This window comes from Crinia signifera, chromosome 2 (genome assembly GCF_055691185.1).
Source record: "Crinia signifera chromosome 2, ASM5569118v1, whole genome shotgun sequence".
NCBI classification, from domain to species: Eukaryota; Metazoa; Chordata; class Amphibia; order Anura; family Myobatrachidae; genus Crinia; species Crinia signifera.
The window spans coordinates 296,198,328-296,217,043 of record NC_139218.1 but is presented as its reverse complement, the minus strand read 5'-3'; the positions used below and the strand labels follow the sequence as shown (position 1 = coordinate 296,217,043).

Genomic DNA, 18,716 nt, shown 5'->3' with positions numbered 1-18,716 from the left:
AGCACGGCCGGGACAGTTGCCGTAGTAACGGACGCGGTGGGAGGTTAATTCCGACACCCTGCGCCACGTCACTTCCGGCGATGTTGTTCTGTGTTGCCGGAGAGACGGACGCTGTAACCTAGTTACACTGGGAAGCGGCGTCGCGTCACTTCCGGCGCCCGGGACAGGTGAGTAACATGTGTGTGTTAACCTGTGCTTTATGCAGGTGGGCTAACTTAATCATTAAGGACTCAATTAGTGACACTATTTATATGCGCACTGAGGTTCAGTCCATTGTGCTCCTGACGACGGCAACCACGTGCCGAAACAGCTGTTGAGCCTGACTGACTGTTTGCAGTGATGTATCCCGTTTCACCATGATGTATGGACGGTTGTATTATACCTTCAATTGCTGCAAAATGTTTTCACGTTTTTTCACTATAAAAGACTTCTCTTTTTTGCAAAGGTGTGCCAGCCTCTAATTGTCCATCTACAAACTTTCTACATGGTTTTTTGAGCACCCGCCTGGTGTATACCAGTAGTGTGCAAATTGCTTCTGCCCGGATATATATATATATATATATATATATATATGAAATCCTTCATATATATGCAGCTAAACATGTGTCTGCGCCAGCAGAAGGACTTTGCACTATGGGCCTTATTCTAGTTCACTCTGCCAGCAGAAGGACTTTGCACTATGGGCCTTATTCTAGTTCACTCTTTGAGGCAAATTCCTTCTTAGCTGGACAAAACCATGTGCACTGCAGGGGGGCAGATGTAACATGTGCAGATAGAATTAGATTTGGTGAGTTATTTTGTTTCTGTGCAGGGAAAATATTGACTGTTTTATCTGTACACTGAAATATAGATCTCACTTAAAGTAAAACCCCACCCAAATCTAATTCTCTCTGCACATGTTACATCTGCCCCACCTGGAGTGCACACGGTTTTGTCCAGCTAAGAATTAATTTGCCTCTAAGAGTGAACTAGAATAAGGCCCTATGTATCAAATGGTCATCATTGGAGATAAACTTCTGCTACTTAACAAGTTTTGTAACAAGAGTTGTTGCAATCCTTGTTCTATTATCGACATTCTGGGACTCCCAGTGAAAGTTCTTTATTCTTTGACTAAAGCATTTTAGCAGTTTTCAATGGTGTTTAGAAGTTTTTAATGACTACATTTTTTTTCCTGTCCACAGAGTGGAGCTGTAAGTCCATATCTGTGCACTCAGCTGCACTGTGCAAGCATGAATCATAAATATTCTCTCTGAAAGGCTCATCGAAGCAGCAAATTTATCCTTGCTGCCTGGACTAGTGTCCTCCTACTTGCCTAACTTAATTCTCTCCTCCTCCGCTGGACTATTTGCACCATCAGAATTTGAACATTTTGAAAATGTTACCACATTATAAGTGAATGTCGACATTCTGAACATGTTAACATGATTTTACTCCTAAAATGCAGTTGATTCAAATAGACATGACTTAAGGACTACATAGAATACAACGAATTTGAACAATTTTATTTGATTATGACCTTTCAGTCTGATATATCGTTTGTAAAGTGATTGTGTTTTCCATCCGATCCATTCCGATGCACGGTCCTGTGAGTGTCAGATAGAAGGCCCTAGATCGCTCATACTGAACCATTGATTTATTGGAATTGGATGGAAAAATGTGTGCTTTTTTGTTCATGCGATATATTGCCTGCGATGTATCACAGGAAATTTGACCGGCATTTCCAGTCCCTCTAGCCCTCTCATCTAGCCCACCAGATATAACTTATGGCACAATTTTACAAGTTTTACATGTGATCTATCTTGGCTTGATCAATCGCATGAGATATATCTTATGCAAAATGTCACCAAAGTACAAAATCGGATGGAATCACTCCTAGAAAGGTCCAGGGGGAGTTCAAGGGAAATTCCATCAGACTTCAGGGTCAGCATACTTCCCAACATATGAAGAGGGGCTGGCGGGAAACCCTGCGGCGCGTGCCTTTTTTTTGGTGTGGCTACCGAGAAGGGGGTGTGGCCTATACCAGTGACACTGTTGCGAGGCCACGCCCAATTTTCCACTGCTGGGGGGCATGTCCAGCAGCTTCGTGAGCATCCCTTAGCCCCTCTGGCTGCAAGAATAGACGCTGTGCCTATTCACAGACAACAGGCGGGACTCCCAACTACCCCACCCCCCCAACCCACCCCTCTTCGTGGGACACTGCCGGCTGCTGGAGTGGCGCGGGAACGTCCTAAAAATAACTGGACGTTCCCGCAATAAGCGGGACAGTTGGGAGGTTTGGGCTCAGACATATCGTTGTAGTGTATGAGGCCCTTTAGTTGCTCTTGGAGTAAGTGCAGTTTTGTGCATGATTGCTCTCCTTACCTCTCACTTACTTTCCTTTTCACTCTGTCTTATATTATATTTCTATCTTGATCTGCAGTTACACTCACGGCAGCAATTAATGTGACTGTCCCTTTTATTTTGTCTTCTGTTTTTCACTGAATCATTCTAATGTAGATATTAACCAGTGTAGGCAGAATTAAGTGTAGGCAGAATAAAAGGAGAAAGGGATTCCACCAAAGAAACATACACAATGCCACAGCCAAATATGGAATGAGATAATTATTCTGTGGAGCAGTTTAACAGGTCCCACTGATGCCGCTGCTATAGTGCTGATTAGACAGCAAGACATAAATCACTACAGACTGGGCATAAATAAGTAATGTGCTCTGTATTATAAATAAGAAATTGTGACATAACAAGTAAGCATGCAGTAGTCTACCCCTTGTGGCTATGTTTAACGTCTGTGAGGAGTATAAATATAAATATGCACTTGCTGTACATAATCAATAGGAGCAGTCTAAATTAAATATTAAGTGACTTGATATAATATAATGGAGTCTAATTATGTATTTTAAAGAGCAGATTTTACAAATGCTTGTGATAAGATGCCGTTTACAGCAGATAAATGTATAAATTAAAACACATTGGGGCAGATGTATCATAGCAGCGCTTATCGCGCCGCTATGATACTTCCTGCTTCGCCTCAATAGCGAGGCGAAGCAGGAAGGGACATCGACAAGATGTATTAACATCTTGTCTGCCGAAGCGGGGGAGCGTTAACTCCCCCCTCCGGCGATGTCCCTTTCTGGAGATAGCGCATCAGTTAATACTGATGCGCTATCTCCTGTCCCCCGGCCGGCCGCACTGGGCATGCACGGGATCTCGCTGTTCACGCGAGATCCCCAGCGCAGCCCACAGCTGACAGCAGGGACAGCGCTGTCCCTGCTGTTTAGATAGGGCTTCGCCAGCCTGATGCTGGCGAAGCCAAACCCGGCTTCGTGCGGAACGGTCAGCGATGCTGACCGTTCATACATTTGGCCTGCTATCATTTTGATAGCAGCGCCGATATGGACAGGGGCGCATAGCGCATCCTGGCTCCTTCATACATGGGGGAGAAGCGGTATCAGTGCACATAACGTGCGCTGATACCCCTTCTCCCCCATAACGACGGATCATACATCTGCCCCAGTAAAAGAAATCTTTTGAAAGAGAACTGGTTACAGTTTGCAGTAAGCCGGGCCATTCGTGTAAGAGCTGAAGGTCCACTACCTTTAAGACATCCACATTTTCTAGAGGTCAATTGAGACCAGGGCCATCTTAACGAGACAACCTAACCCCGCCTTGCGAATGATGGCACGCCGGCCCACCATTTGCAAGGCGCGTTCCTTCGCACTGGCTGCAAATGGATGTTTTGCATAGACATCCATTTGCAGCATACCACGGAACACCCACATGATTCAATGGTCGCCGACCATTGAATGATGTGGAATGAGTACGCATATGTAAGAGTGGTCTGAGGCACCCTTACATATGCGTGCAAGTTCTGAAGGAAATGGGAGGGCAGCTGACATACGGTGATGACAGCTGCCCTACACCGTCGGCCATGTCATGGCCTCATTATCATGAGAATGCCCCAGCGTTCTCATGGGAACGCCCATAAAAGGCTGGGCATTCACATATGCTAATGAGGCCACCTGCCGCCCCATGCCCCTCTCCGCCCTCCACCCGCTGTCCTGGGTGCATTCACACCCAGCGATCCATGTATTCCCAGTGGGTGCACGTAGTGGCGTAACTACTGTAAGACAGCCCCAGCTGCCTCTTGGGGGAGCAAGCCACAGTGGGGTCTATGTGGGCGCCAGCACCCGCTGGACGCACTGAGCGCACTGACATGCTGCTGCCTGCCACTGCCCGCTGGCTGAGCACTAGAGGCAAGTCAGCCGCAGCGTGGGTGCGGCAATGACAGAGACGACAAATTAAATTGACTGTACACAGAGCCGGCTATTGGCTACTGTGTACAGGATGGGGGGGGGGGGGGGATGGGCGTGCTGGGGTGGCCTGGGATGCATTGGAGACAAGGGAATCAGCAGTGTCTGCTGGTTTCTCATCCTCTATCCTGCTTTAGCTTCTCACATGCACAGTAACCAAACATTGATCCCTGTGTGAACGAACGGCAGTTGCAAACGGATCGGAATAAGGTCCATAGCGCCTTGATGAATATGTAGTCTGCAATTGCAAGTGTTCCATGCTAATTAAAAACACTCAGGGGCAGGTGGGAGGAGTGGCAAACATATAGCCCAACAGAGAAATCAGCATAGACCAATCTGGCATGTTTAGCATTTATCCACATACATTATATCATATTCAGATTAAAAAGCAAGCATGTGAGCAGGGCTCTCTTAACTATCTACTGGTACAGTGTTATTTTGCTTCAAATTGTAAAGCACAATGGAATATACTAGCGCTACATAAATAAATTGCTTTGGTTGTGGTATGTAATGTCCTATCTATGCATATGAATACACATTGCACATTAATGATTATGTAATACTCGAGTAGTGTATTTTTTGCACGAATCCAATTTGTTGTTGGCTCAAGCCACATCCGATTTGCATACAAGTCTGACTATATAGAGCAGATCTGCACTATATAGTCATGGCAGACAAGACTTTCTGCCTTGCGATACGTGAACGCGCATCGGAATCGGATCGGATTCGCAAGGGTTAAAACCCTTGCGATCTGCATCCGATTCCGATCCGATGTTGACTATATCGTCAACATCGGAAGGCAAAAAGTAGCGTGTGTACACACCATAAGGATACGCAGTCTAGCCCTTTTACATGATATATAGTTTTGCCCCCTAATAACAATTTCTTAAATTTTAAGCTGCACAAAGTTCACATTGAATCAGGTTTTAGCAGTGTACAGCTATATAAAATCAAACATAAATGAGAGATGGCCCAGGGCTAATGTCTCTTGTAGCAGCTGTAATCCTGATTTCAAGAAGCACTCAAATGTAGAATACAACAGACTATATATAGCTTAGATTCATGCGGTATCTGCTAATCTACAAAATAACATCTTTTATGGTCAGAGAAGGACATCTGAGATAAGTAAAAGCAAGCGTACAACACAATGGCAAAATACACAATTCAAAATAATTTAATATCTGAAAATAAATACACTTCTGTGGCCCAGTTGATGAGATACACAGTACAACTAAAGGGACAATTAGGAAAGAAGGACAGATGGGAATGTTTATTCACATCTGTTTCATGTTTGATTGGTTTTCACTTTTGGGCACGTTGCAAAATGTATAATCTTGTATTATTTATATTTGCATACAGACTGGGGTTTCTCCTACGCATATGGGCCAATTGACAGTAACATTTGTATTGGCCCAACTACTCCAGCTGACATCTTTAAAACATAGTAACAGCTACTGCCGCTGAGAAGGCAGGAACCCTCACAATCTTGGCAGATAGTATTTAAGGCAGTTTCCGATAAAACAGATCTGACTTAAAACAAGTCGGATCTGTTTTGTAGTTAACGTACGCAGATTATCATGGCCATTTCTCGACACTCCGCGGCCTTTTTCGGCGATTTGCGGACACTCAACAGTCAGTACATTGAATACCGACTGTCAAGTTTCTGATAAAAATACCTAGAATCAAATAACAATGTAATTACAGGCACTAAAACAAGTAATAAATACCACCTGGGGATCGAAAGTTTGGGCAGCCCAGGCAAAAATTTGTTTTAATGTGCAAAAAGAAGCCAAGGAAAGAGGGTAAAACGTCCTAAAGGCATCAAATTACAGATTAGACATTCTTATATCATGTCAAAAATAGTTTGAATTTATTTCTATCATTTGCACTTTCAAAATAACAAAAAAACAAAAAACGGCATCTGCAAAAGTTTGGGCACACTGCAGAGTTAATACCTTGTACTGCCCCCTTTGGCAAGTATCACAGCTTCAAGAAGAGAAGGTGAGGCTAATGGGTGCGCTATAAAACCAAAGTGCTGCTATACACACACTCATAGAGTAGAAAACACCTTAGACTACTCGAAATATACAACAGTTGTGGAAAGGAATGAGTGAGTGCAATAGCGCTCAGAGGTAACCAAATATAGGAGTAATTTTAATCATATAATAATATAGTTAATAAAATACCATACAAAACCCTATACATTACACATCTGAGGTCAACAGGTAAGTAAATGTTAGGAGGGATGGATGGTCCAACTTCATCGAATTCTCCCCTTATTCTGTGTGAGGGGGAGATATAATAATAGGCAGCATAGTGCAGGTCAATCGAGTAAAAAAGGTTTTAATAAAGACAGCACACTTACAAAGTGGTGACTTGTCATAAAAGCATGTAACAGAGTGTTCCCGGCAAACAGCAGGCATACAGATGTCTGTGTGAAGTCCTCTAGTCTGGGTCCCTTGTGTCCGGAAAGCAAGGGGGGCTCAGTCCACGGTACTCCACTGCCACGATCCTTTAACCAGGAGCCACACTGTCCAGATACACGCTTAAGTTGGCAAGTATCACAGCTTGTAAATGCTTTTTCTAGCTAGCCAAGAGTCTTTCGATTATTTTTTAAGGTATCTTCGCTCATTCTTCCTTACAAAAGTCTTCCAGTTCTTTGAGATTCCTGGGCTGTCTGTGACGCACTGCACTTTTAAGGTCTATCCAATGATTTTCAATTATGTTGAGGTCAGGAGATTGTGAAGGCCATGGCAAAACCTTCAGTTTACGCCTCTTGATGTAATCCACCGTGGATTTTGAGGTGTGTTTAGGATTATTATCCATTTGTAGAAGCCAGCCTCTCTTTATCTTCTGCTTTTTCACAGATGGCATCATGTTAGCGTCCAAAATTTGCTGGAATCTTGTTGAATCCATTTTTCCTTCTACTCGTGAAATGCTCCCTGAGCCACTTGCTGCAATACAACCCCAAAGCATGATTGATCCACCCCCATGCTTAACAGTTGGACAGAGGTTCTGTTGTGCCCTTCCTTCTCCAAACTTACCTTTGCTCATTCCGGCCAAAAAGTTATTTTTTAACATCATCGGTCCACAGAACTTGACTCCAAAATGCATCAGGCTTGTCTATATGTTCATTTGCAAACTTCAAACAATGATTTTTGTGGTGAGGACGTAGAAGAGGTTTTCTTCTGATGAATCTTCCATGAAGACCATATTTGTACAAGTATCTCTTCATGGTGGAATAGTGTACCACAACAGTGGATTTTGACTTGCTTTTCTCACAATCCTGCGAGCTGTTCTGTCTGATATTTTTCTTGGTCTTCCAGATCTTGCTTTAACTTCCACTGTTCCTTATGACTGCTATTTCCTAATTGCATTCCAAAACAGAGGATATGGGCATCAGATAATGCTTTGCTATCTTCTTATAGCCTTCTCCTGCTTTGTGAGCGTCAACTTTTCTCAGTTTCAGTGTTCTACACAACTGCTTAGAGGAACCCATGGTGCTGATTGTTGGGGCAAGGTCAGATAAGTCTGGGCTTTTAAAACCTTTGAGATTGACATCACCTGGTCTTTACAGATGATGATCGAAAACAATCCATGACACTGCCAGGTCCATGACACTGCAAATAAATCCTAAATATGTGTATTAATCATACTTGCCGAATTTGGTTTTGTCGTCTCCGGGAGAAGCCCAGAGAGGAGACCCCATAGTAGTGTGTCAGGGGGGTGGGGGCGGGCCAGACGTCATCAAGCCCCAACCCCATGGCAGTGAAAGTACGCAATTCGCGGGTCTGCGAATTGGGGGAGGAGATAAATGATGCTAAATTACGCGATTCACTGCATTTTAGCCCCACCCCTCACCGCGGACCCGCGAAAACCGGTATTTTGTGCTGCATGGAAGGGGAGTGCAGGGGCTGCCTGGCCAATGCGGAAGGATTGCCCACCTTCCCGGGAGGCCGGGAGGGGGACCCGATTTTCGGGAGCCTCCCAGCAATTCCGAGAGGGTAGGCAAGCCTGGTATTAATACCAAATATGGATTAGAAAGTTTCAAAAAATTTTAAATACTGAAGGAAAGAGCAATGTACCCTAGAACCATTTTTATGCATTGCTTATTTATTCTAGATATATCCATCTTGTCATTTTGTCTATCGATGATTAAATCGTACCAAAACACCTTTTGTGTGACATATCCATGGCAGACCCATTCCAGGAATCCTAGCTTTTCAACCACACCAGCGCTGTATCAGCATTAACAACCAGTAGAGGGGGCAATGTGCGCAGCAATACCATATTAAACACAGCTGCTGACTGCACAGGCTGCTAAGTGTATGGTATAACTCACCGAGGGTCGGGATTCCAATTATCGTTTCTCCGACATCGGAATCCTGAGGGGTGAGCGCATTGAAGCCCCTTGTGGGCTCCTTGCGCTCGCCTAACTGCGGGCTTGATGGCGAGCGCTATTCTATTGTCTCTCTGTAGGGGCCATGGAACCTCACAAGGGAAAATAGCCCATGTAAGTTGGGATGTATGGGCAGAAAGGATGATGTAGTGGTTTGCATTACTACCTTACAGCACTGAGGTCATGGGTTCGATTTCCACCATGGTTTTAATTGAGCAGAGTTTGTATATTCTTCCTGTACTTGCGTGGGTTCACTCCGGGTACTCCGGTTTCCTCCCACAATCCAAAAATATACTGATAGGCTAATTGCCTACCAACAAATTAACCCTACAACGTCTGTGTTAGCATATACATGTGGTAAGAAAGATAGATTGTAAGCTACACTGGGGCAAGGACTGATGTGAATGAATGAACCGTCGGAATCCCAACTGTCGGTGAGTCATCCGGCACCCAGCTGCTACAGTGTAATTTTACAGATTACAACTACTCCTAGCTGTCAAAACAGGAAAAGAGGCAGTTCTCAGCTGGCAGCCTACGCTATATGAACACCATTAATTAAATATATTTATCTTTTTTTTGTGTAACTAGTACAAGTGCTAAAACTATAAAAAGTTCTGTTAATATTGAACAATATGGGGGGGAATTCAATTGCAGGGGAAGACATCTACCCAGCTGCATCTAGAGATGCATTTTTGTCAGTCCAAACATGCACAAACTGCTGCCAACTTTTGTGCAAATTTGGGATTGTGCCGGGTGGTGTTTAAATGCTGCGGCAATGGCAATGAGCACCCTTTGCAAAATTGAATTCCCCCCTATTTCTCAAAAGAAACAATTAGTAAATGAATAGTTAAATATTAACAGAACTTGGTACACTATGTACCAAATAAAACAGGGAAAAAGGAGTTAATTCAATACTACATGATGTGCTGCTAGAGTGTCCAGGTGCACATATTCTGTCCTATGAAAGTTTGGTTTGAAATGGCTATTGAAGAAAGCCTACTATTGAGCTAGCAAGGTGCTGGCCAAGGGTGTGCAGTGACACAAGGGGACAGAAGCTTTCTTTTTAATAACTAACCTCTTGACAAATATTCCAAATAAATAAGAGAATTGGTACACCTCTCTGTACATACACTCATTACTAAAAGATTTCTGCTATTTTCAAAAAACATACAATACATATTTTAAGTGTTATGTTCAATTTGTCAAGTAAAATTTATTTTGTATACAATATTTACCTTTAAGATGACTTCTCCCATCCTCCAGTAGAGGTACAACTATAGTAGAATTCATATTCCCTGGTGACCTCACCGCCGTATAAACAACAGGAACGGACTGCACAACAACAGGTATGCGGTGAACATGACTCAGTTTATTAGACTGTAGGTTCATAGGACTAGAAGGTGGAACAGGGTGAATAATGTGCAAAAACTGCTGTCCACCAACCCCAGAAGCTGATGCCACCAGGGGTCCTGGAGTTAATACTGTTGGCACTGATGCTGTTGAAGGTACAGATGTTATCACTGTTGGAGAAGAAGCTGGACGGCTGGATGAAGATGAATTAGAAGAAGGTGAAGCTGCTGAAGTAGTAATGGAAAGTGGAGAAGAAGAAATTCCTCTCGGTGAGGTTCTAGCTTTGTTTATTGATAAGTCCACTGGCTCGGTTTGTGTCTGGAAATGGTCAGTGGCTAATAAGTCCTCTGGAGGTTCTGCCTTCACATTGTTGAGGAGGAGGGGAACAGCTTCCATATCAGGATAGCTGTGGACTTTTGGAGACTGCATGGAATAAAGAAACATAAAAAAAGGTTTAAAAATAATTCATATATTAATGTAAAATGAAGCATTGTAATATAACACAAACACAGTTTTCACAAATGTATTTGGGGTAAATTCAGATGGGGAGTTCTAATGAAGTTGGGATGTTGCCCATAGTGACCAATCAGATTTGATCTATTATCTTCTAGAAGGTCCTAAATAAATATGAAGTTGAATCTGGTTACAATGGGCAATGTCCCATCTTCAATAGAACAAAACTAACCTCTTGATCTTTCCATCAGACTGTAATAATGAGTATATGTATGATGTTGTATATAATTACAGTTCTGTAACTGCTCACTAGTTACCCCTTTAGGAATTAGTGCACACAGTTAAATATGAGTTATAAGGAAGCCCTGATGATTAACTAGATTTATAGTTATTTGTATTTAAAGTTTAAAAAAAATAAAATGGAAACACTATGATCAATGTGTGCAACTTATTATTTAACGTCAGAAAGGTTTATGTAATAGGCTGTGGATTACAGGTTAGGCCGCAATCCTGGCTTGTTGGACTCCAGTATTATTTATCCTTGGAGATACAATTTTATACCTCTTCTTATAAACCAATTGCACCATTACTGTATGTCTTCTACCATAAACTCCTGCTGCTCCAATCTTTTCCATTAATTGTCCCTTAGGCCTCACCTGACATCTCCATCTCTGTTAACACTAATGTAATCACTCTTGTACCATTGCCTTGGGGTAGCCTTTAATCTCTCCTTGTCTCCATTCTAGCAGTAATGCTGGGTACACACCAGGACGACTAGGGCCCGATCCCCTCAATCTAGATCCAATTCCGACCAATTGGATGTAGATTGTGTGGTGATTGGGCCCTTTTCTGTCCTGGTGTGGACCGATACCGATCCGATGCGCGGTCCCGCGGGTCGGTCGTTATTGAGATCCTACCTGCTGCAGGTAGGATCTGAATTACGACCATACAGCCAGGTGCGGGTCGCCATCGGATCGGACCCGCTCATGGTGCACATCGTGAGCGGGTCGTGTCCCCCCGCGTCACCGTGAGCGGGTCGGACGAGACACTGACGACCCGCTCATTATGTGCATCAAGAGCGGGTCGTCGCGGTGTGTACCCTGCATAAGTCATTTAGAAAACACTATTGTCCAACCTTAGAAATGTATCCTATATTTTACTTCTGAAAATTAACTACTACAATACTTAGGCTATACATGTGCTCATTACCTTCATCCTCAGCAATTACAGTAATACACCAGCCTACCCCTCCCTAAGCGTGCAGCTCTGCAATGTAGCTAGCTAGCTGGCTAACTCATTTCCATTAATTAATTACTTCATCTGTGCTGCAAACATCCTTCACTCATTACACTGGCTGCTTGCTGCCAAGGGCGTAACTACCATAGATGCAAGGGGTGAAGCTGCTATGGGGCCCAGAGCTGAAGGGGGCCCATCTTTACTGTCTAAGTAATATGTTTTACATACATTTGTCTCCATCAGTTGCTAAATAGGGGCCCTTACAAACCTTTGCTAAGGGGCCTACAAATATCTAGTTACACCCCTGCTTGCTGCACACGGCTACAATATACAATTGTTGTTCAAAATGTAGAACACAACTGACTATCTCTTCCTCTGTCTTCCAAAGAAGCAAAGGACTTATGTCTTTTGTCTTCATCCCCAGCTCCCATTGTCATGTGTGAGCCTTCTCTTATGGCATATGTAAGCCTGGGAAGGTGTATGAGCCTCATCACCTTTAAAGGTTTTGGCAAGTCTTCTGAACAAACATCGATGTAAAATACCAAACAGGCACTATTAATGCTAGTGTTTTTAAACTAAAGGGCTTGCATTCATAGTATAGCATCTAATTGCTCTCGTTTACACACTGAAATGAAAAGATATGATCCTCCAATCAAATGAGGATTACTATACCCTGAAATGTCAGAGCATATTCACTTTTGTATGAGAGGGAGGAGCATTCCCCTTTAATGTAGAGTTACTGACTGCTGAATAAACTTTTATAGCTGGAGGTGAACGAGCCAGTCTGGCACCGCCCCTAAGGCCAAATGTATCAAGCTTCAAAAAGTGGTAAAGTCTAAATTGATAAACAACCAGCCGATCAGCCCCTAACTGCCATGTTACAGGCTGGGTTTGACAGGCAGCAGCTAATTGGCTGGTTGTTTATCACTCTCCATTGTATCACTTTTTGAAGCTTGATACATCTGGCCCTTAAGGTCCTTACACACTGTTGCTACCCGTTTTCGGGACACGGTAACCCCTTTCACATCGCACTAATTACCGGCTCAAAACGGCTTATGCCCGGTAATTAGTTGCGATGTGAAGGGGTATAGGTGAATACTGGGACTGACAATTCATTAATTTAATCAGCCCATCCTTTGCTCTCTTCTATTAGGAATTGATCTGCTTAAAATTTGTATTTTCTCTTTTATACTGTAGAAAAATAGAATGGTACTATTGATTAGTGACCCAAAAAATATATATCTTTTCTAAATGCTCAAATTATTTATAACTGAAGAAAACTATTCTCTGAATTTTTTTTTATTCTCTAGTTTGTTTATTTATGCTAACCCACTATTATAAATGCACTCCTACAAATCCTATATTAGCCCATGACTGTTGTAAACACACTTAAATTGTCTTGCAGTACCACCAAATATCCACTCGGTGGAGCTAAAACATTTTAGATTCATATGATAAAAGAATCATAAAGCTGCAATAAGTCTTCACAGGACAGCAAGTTTAGGCCCTTATTCTGATTGACGCGTACTTTACCGCATACTTTCGGATCGCGTCTTTACGGCGTCTGCGCATGCGTGGAGAACGCAACGCGCATGTGCCACGCCTTGACTCCGTACCTGTTCGGCCAAATCCCGTACAAAACTGTTCCCCGCAATCAGTCGGGAAATATGGGCGTATTATGGGCGTCATGCGGAATGACACATGGGCGTAGTTTCAAAGTGGGCAAAACGGGGCGGAAACATGGGCGGACACGGGGGAGTACACTTATGTTGGGGGGCGTACATTCGGATACCACTCCGAATGCACGCGATCAAAAAGGGAAGAAATGTGCGGTGTCCACAAGTGTACTATTGCTTTGCGGACACCACTCGTTCATGCGGTAGGCGAACGTACGCCTAATGACTACAAGCATTAACACCTGAACCCAATAGAATCGACTCCTTTACTCATTACTCACTAATAGGACGCTTGTCAGTGCTTTAATTGAAACCATTGCACTTCAATTGCTGTAAGGGTTAATGTGTGCAATGCATGTGTTAGGCATGCTTGTAAGGATATATTGGCATCTAATTGATTCCAATTCCAAATAAGAAGTTTTTTATGAGGATAGGTAATTGAATAAGTGGGTCATGTGATGTATTGCAGAAGATACATAATAGTGGGTTGTTTGGCGTAAATACTCCGCTTACGTGCGGTAGCACCGCTTGGCTCCCGTTCGGATGCGGTATTCCCGAGCATACTCTGTAATACTCTGTAATACCGTGCATGGTTTGTATGTCGTCAGTAAACACGCCCTGTTCTTAAAGAGTGAGTCCGTCCGAATGCGGAGGACCCGTGGGCGTTTCTACGGACGATGGCCGCACGCGGCAGAACACCGTGGCGTGCGGACCGCTCCGTAAGAATGCGGGAATATCCGCACCGATCAGAATAAGGGCCTTAAAGAGCTATATTTTTCTTATGAAGTATGCATGTAAAATGATAAGTGAAACAATATTTAAAAATAATAATAGGGGCACAAAGAAGTACAAAAAGTGAGATTTTTGTGGGAATTCGTTAAACCTTTTTAACCCTTTCAGTGCCAAGGTTGCTGTGAGAGATATCCAAAATATCTGCAAAAATGCCAGTTCTGCTCACAGCAATGTTTAACAAAACTTCAAATAATTGACTTCATATGATTTGCCGGCAATAACAAAACGGTACTTGTTTCCTAGCACGGCCACCCCGATTTACATCGGGGTGGTCGTGTCGGAAAAATCGCGTCGATCGCATCGCATGCGATTTGGTCGCATGCGATGCGATCGATGCAACCGACCCGATTTTTTGATTGAATGAAATGTCCCTGGGACCCGATTTTACATTGGATTCAATGTAAAATATTCCCTACACCCCCAAATTTAACTACGTAAACCCCACCCCACGATAGACGCCAACCCGAAGCGTGGCGAGCGCAGCGAGCCGGCGAGGGGCGGCGGTGCGCGTCCTCCGACCTTTTCATTCCCCTACTATCCGTGGAGTTGAGAATAGAATAGTGTGGCGAGCGCAGCGAGCCACCGAGCCCGAAGCGTGGCGAGCGGATGCGTATACCTGTGAAGTTATACGCGTCCCCTCGCGGGGCTCGCTGCGCTCGCCACGCTTTGGGCTCGGTGGCTCGCTGCGCTCGCCACACTATTCTATTCTCAACTCCACGCCGACGTGGATAGTAGGGGAATGAAAAGGTCGGAGGACGCGCACCGCCGCCCCTCGCCGGCTCGCTGCGCTCGCCACGCTTCGGGTTGGCGTCTATCGTGGGGTGACGACGGGGACATCTATAATGTGAAATGGGTCATATTGGCCCATTTCACATTTTCTCACGATTTCAATGTTAAAAAATATTTTAATAATTGAAGCCTATGGCAAAATCGGGGGCATCGCGTCGGTCGCGTCGGGACCAATGTTAATGGTCCCGACCGACGCGATGCCCCCGATATTGTACCTTTGCCGACACGATCCTCATGATTTCAATGTTAAAAAATATTTTAACATTGAAGCCTATGGAAAAATCGGGGGCATCGCGTCGGTCGCGTCGTGACCAATGTTAATGGTCCCGACCGACGCGATGCCCCCGATATTGTACCTTTGCCGGCAAAATGGACCTGATTTCAAAGGAAATCGGGTCCATCGTGTGGATCGTGTACCTTAACTTAAAGGTACACGATCCACAAGATTGTGGCCGTGCTAGGAAACAAGTACCAACAAAACTGATTCATATTTCTCAACTTCAAACCTGGCATTTTTGACAGACATTTTGCACATCTCTCACAGCAACGTTGGCACTTAAAAGGGTTAAGACCAATTTACTGTTCAAGTTGGGAAAATGTATCAGTTTTGTGTGTAGTATTTAAACTGCTATCCATTGTATGCGTTTCTCAGGATAAAAAGAAAATTAAACCCCATACAGTTTAAGTAACAAAACATGGTTAAACTGAGATGTGAAATACCTATATCTATCACTCCAAATTTAACAACAGACCCAGTGGCGTAACTATAGCACCGCAGCCCCACCAGTCGCGGGGGGGCGCTGTGCATATTGGGGCGCCGGGGGGGCTGCGGTGCTATAGTAATCCCCCCGCCTCCCATCCCCCGCATGCTTACCTGTCCGCGCGTCCCGGCTCCCCTCCTGGCTTCAAGCAATGCTATGGAGACGGACCACGATAAAATGGCCGCCCCATAAAGCAGACTGTTCTCTGAAACTGTCTGCGGTATGGGGGCGGCCATTTTATCGTGGACCGTCTGCATAGAATTTATTGAAGCCAGGAGGGGACAGGTAAGCATGCGGCAATGGGGGGAGGGGGCACGGGGGGCACGCCGGACGGGCGGGTGGGGACGCCCCCCCATTAACGGCGGGGGGTGCCCCAAACAAAGCTACGCCGCTGAACAGACCAGTGCTATCAGACTGACTGGCCCTTCAGAATCTTGAGCTGGGCCAGTGCTCAATAGGTCATAGGCAAATGTAAAGGGGGGGGGGGTGTAGGATTGTGTCCTGAGGAAGGGGGTTACACCATATGAATACACATCATCTATTTGATCATTTATATTTACCTCCCAAGTGCCATTATTTTTGGACCTTTCACATGTTCATTTTTGGACACCGGGTGCTGCTGAGGACTTTTTTGGAGTATATAGATATATATATAGATAGATATATATATCTATCTATATATATCTATATATATATAGATATATATATAGCAACAAGTCCGTTTTTTAGGCCAGAGAGGGCACTCACCACCACAGCAGATAAAATTGCTTTTTATTTAGGAGATGTAAGCAGGCATGGTCGTCAACGTTTCAACGTTTCATGCCTGACCTGTGGTGGTAACACACTGGATTGTTTGTAGCTGTCTTGAAAACGGCCCTCCGGGGTTGAAACGTTGACGACCATGCCTGCTTACATCTCCTAAATAAAAAGCAATTTTATCTGCTGTGGTGGTGAGTGCCCTCTCTGGCCTAAAAAAACGGACTTGTTGCTATTGTTTGGAAATACCCCTTTCCTTAGGGGAGCACCCCGTATATATTACTATTCCTGGATGAGTATGCGGATCCTTGGACAATATAGATATATATAGATAGATATATATAGAGAGATATATTTATCTATCTATATATATATATATATATATATATATTTCTCTCTCTCTTTGTAGGCGGAATGTACGAAGCACGGCATACCCGCCACCCATTGCGCTGATACTAATTGCATATGTACTGAAATATGCAATTAGTAACGCAAAGGGCAGCTAACCGTATAAGAGCTGCCTTCTGGTGCCTGATGGGAGGAGGCCCAATAGAGGGGGGGTGACACCATGACACCGGGTGACACTAACCCTATAGACGTCTCTGAATATACATAATTTTTGCCTTCACTAAAGAAGATTTATGAAAGTAAAATCACCGTGTAACTATCTTCATTGGTGCAAATATCCAAAAATCTGTGTATCGAACACAGAAGTGAACAACAGCATTCTACTATTGGGACTTGCCCCACAAGTTCAGTGTGAAACTGCTTTTGCATTATATCAGATACGACATCAACTACTGTCCTACTACCACTTAGGAATAACTCTACTTCCTCACTTCTGCTGATAACTTAAGGCTTCATTTAGCCTTACTTGGGGTAGTGGTAACTACAGCTGCAGCAGCTCAGCAGCTCGAGGCCGTGGCAATGCATCTACATAAGCCCCAGCGACTACCACTCTGCTCTTCTGGGCATGTGCAAGGGCCAGCATGAGAGCTGTGGGGCCTATTTAGACATTCAGGGGTAGAGGTATGAAGCAGTGATAAGGGAGGAGAAGTGATAAAGTACCTGGTACTTTATCACCGGCCAACCAGCTCATATCTGTCCCTTTTTAAACCCAGCCTGTAACTTAACAGTTAGAAGCTTATTGGCCGGTGATAACGTACCAGACACTTTATCACTTCTCCTCCCTTATCACTGCTTCATACATCTACACCTCAGTTCTATATTCGGAGAAGGGAAGCAAACATACTGTAATGTGTAGCTTTATTGGTGCTTTGATTAACAGGCGCATTAAGGACCTAATTCATATTTTACACAAAAACTATGGTTTGCATACAAATACGATGTTTGCGGGTCTGAGCAGGTGCAATACCCATTCTGTGTATATGCAGAACAAGTATTGCAATGTCGCTTGCAGGCGTTGCAGCCCCCTGTTACCTGACATGCTGCAGTATTTGGGGGTCAGAGCGGGATAGCAACTGGCACCATTTTTAAAATGGGGGTGAGTAAAAACTCATTTGAAAAGTGTGACGGGTCCAGGGTCTGTGGCGTCAGACACAGACTCCTAGACCTTGGTGCCTGGATCTGATGGCGGATCACAATGTTGGTCCAAGACTGTCCTAAGATGAAGCACTTGCTAATGAAAACAGGAGGCGGCTGTCTGCTACAGGCACCTCCTGCTGCATTTGAATCTCAATCAACAAATTACATATCCTTACAAACATAAATTGGGCCCTAAGAGAGGAGGGGGTCCATGGGCTCGCCCTTCTTTAGTCAGTGCTTTAGTTCCTAATAGTAGAATCTGGCGGTATGTTTGAGTCTACTACGCATGCGCAGGAGTCCTGAAAATTGTGTCAACGGACATTTTCCTATCGGTGATAGTGCAGCGCTACCACTGCCGATGTGAGACTGAGGAATGGTAATTAATAAAGAAGTGGGTGCTGGGTGTGTAACCCCAGCAATGTATACCCCCTGCACCCATTTTTGAGTATATTAGACTGGAAACTGAGTAAACATCAGTACCTTAAACTGTCTAGCGTCTCAAAAAATATAAACATATGCACCTCTGCAGATATATCTATGTACTTCTGTGAAATGGGGTGCATTAACATAAAAAAAAAAACCTATGCACTGCAAATGATTGTGTCTTGCTCTTTCATCTGACGGCGTAGATGATGGGTTTGCTTATTTTGCT

At 44.0% G+C, this 18,716-nt stretch overlaps 1 protein-coding gene across 6 annotated transcripts in view; it reads right to left on the bottom strand.

Moving 5' to 3' along the window:
- The window catches only part of KLF12 (KLF transcription factor 12), a 180,550-nt gene that overhangs the window by 39,390 nt on the left and 122,444 nt on the right, over nucleotides 1–18,716 (bottom strand). For all 6 annotated transcript variants that reach the window (XM_083168861.1, XM_083168858.1, XM_083168860.1 and 3 more), the window contains one exon: nucleotides 9,942–10,479. In XM_083168861.1, the coding sequence (XP_083024987.1) occupies nucleotides 9,942–10,479 (538 nt within the window). The remainder of the gene's footprint in view (nucleotides 1–9,941; nucleotides 10,480–18,716) is intronic.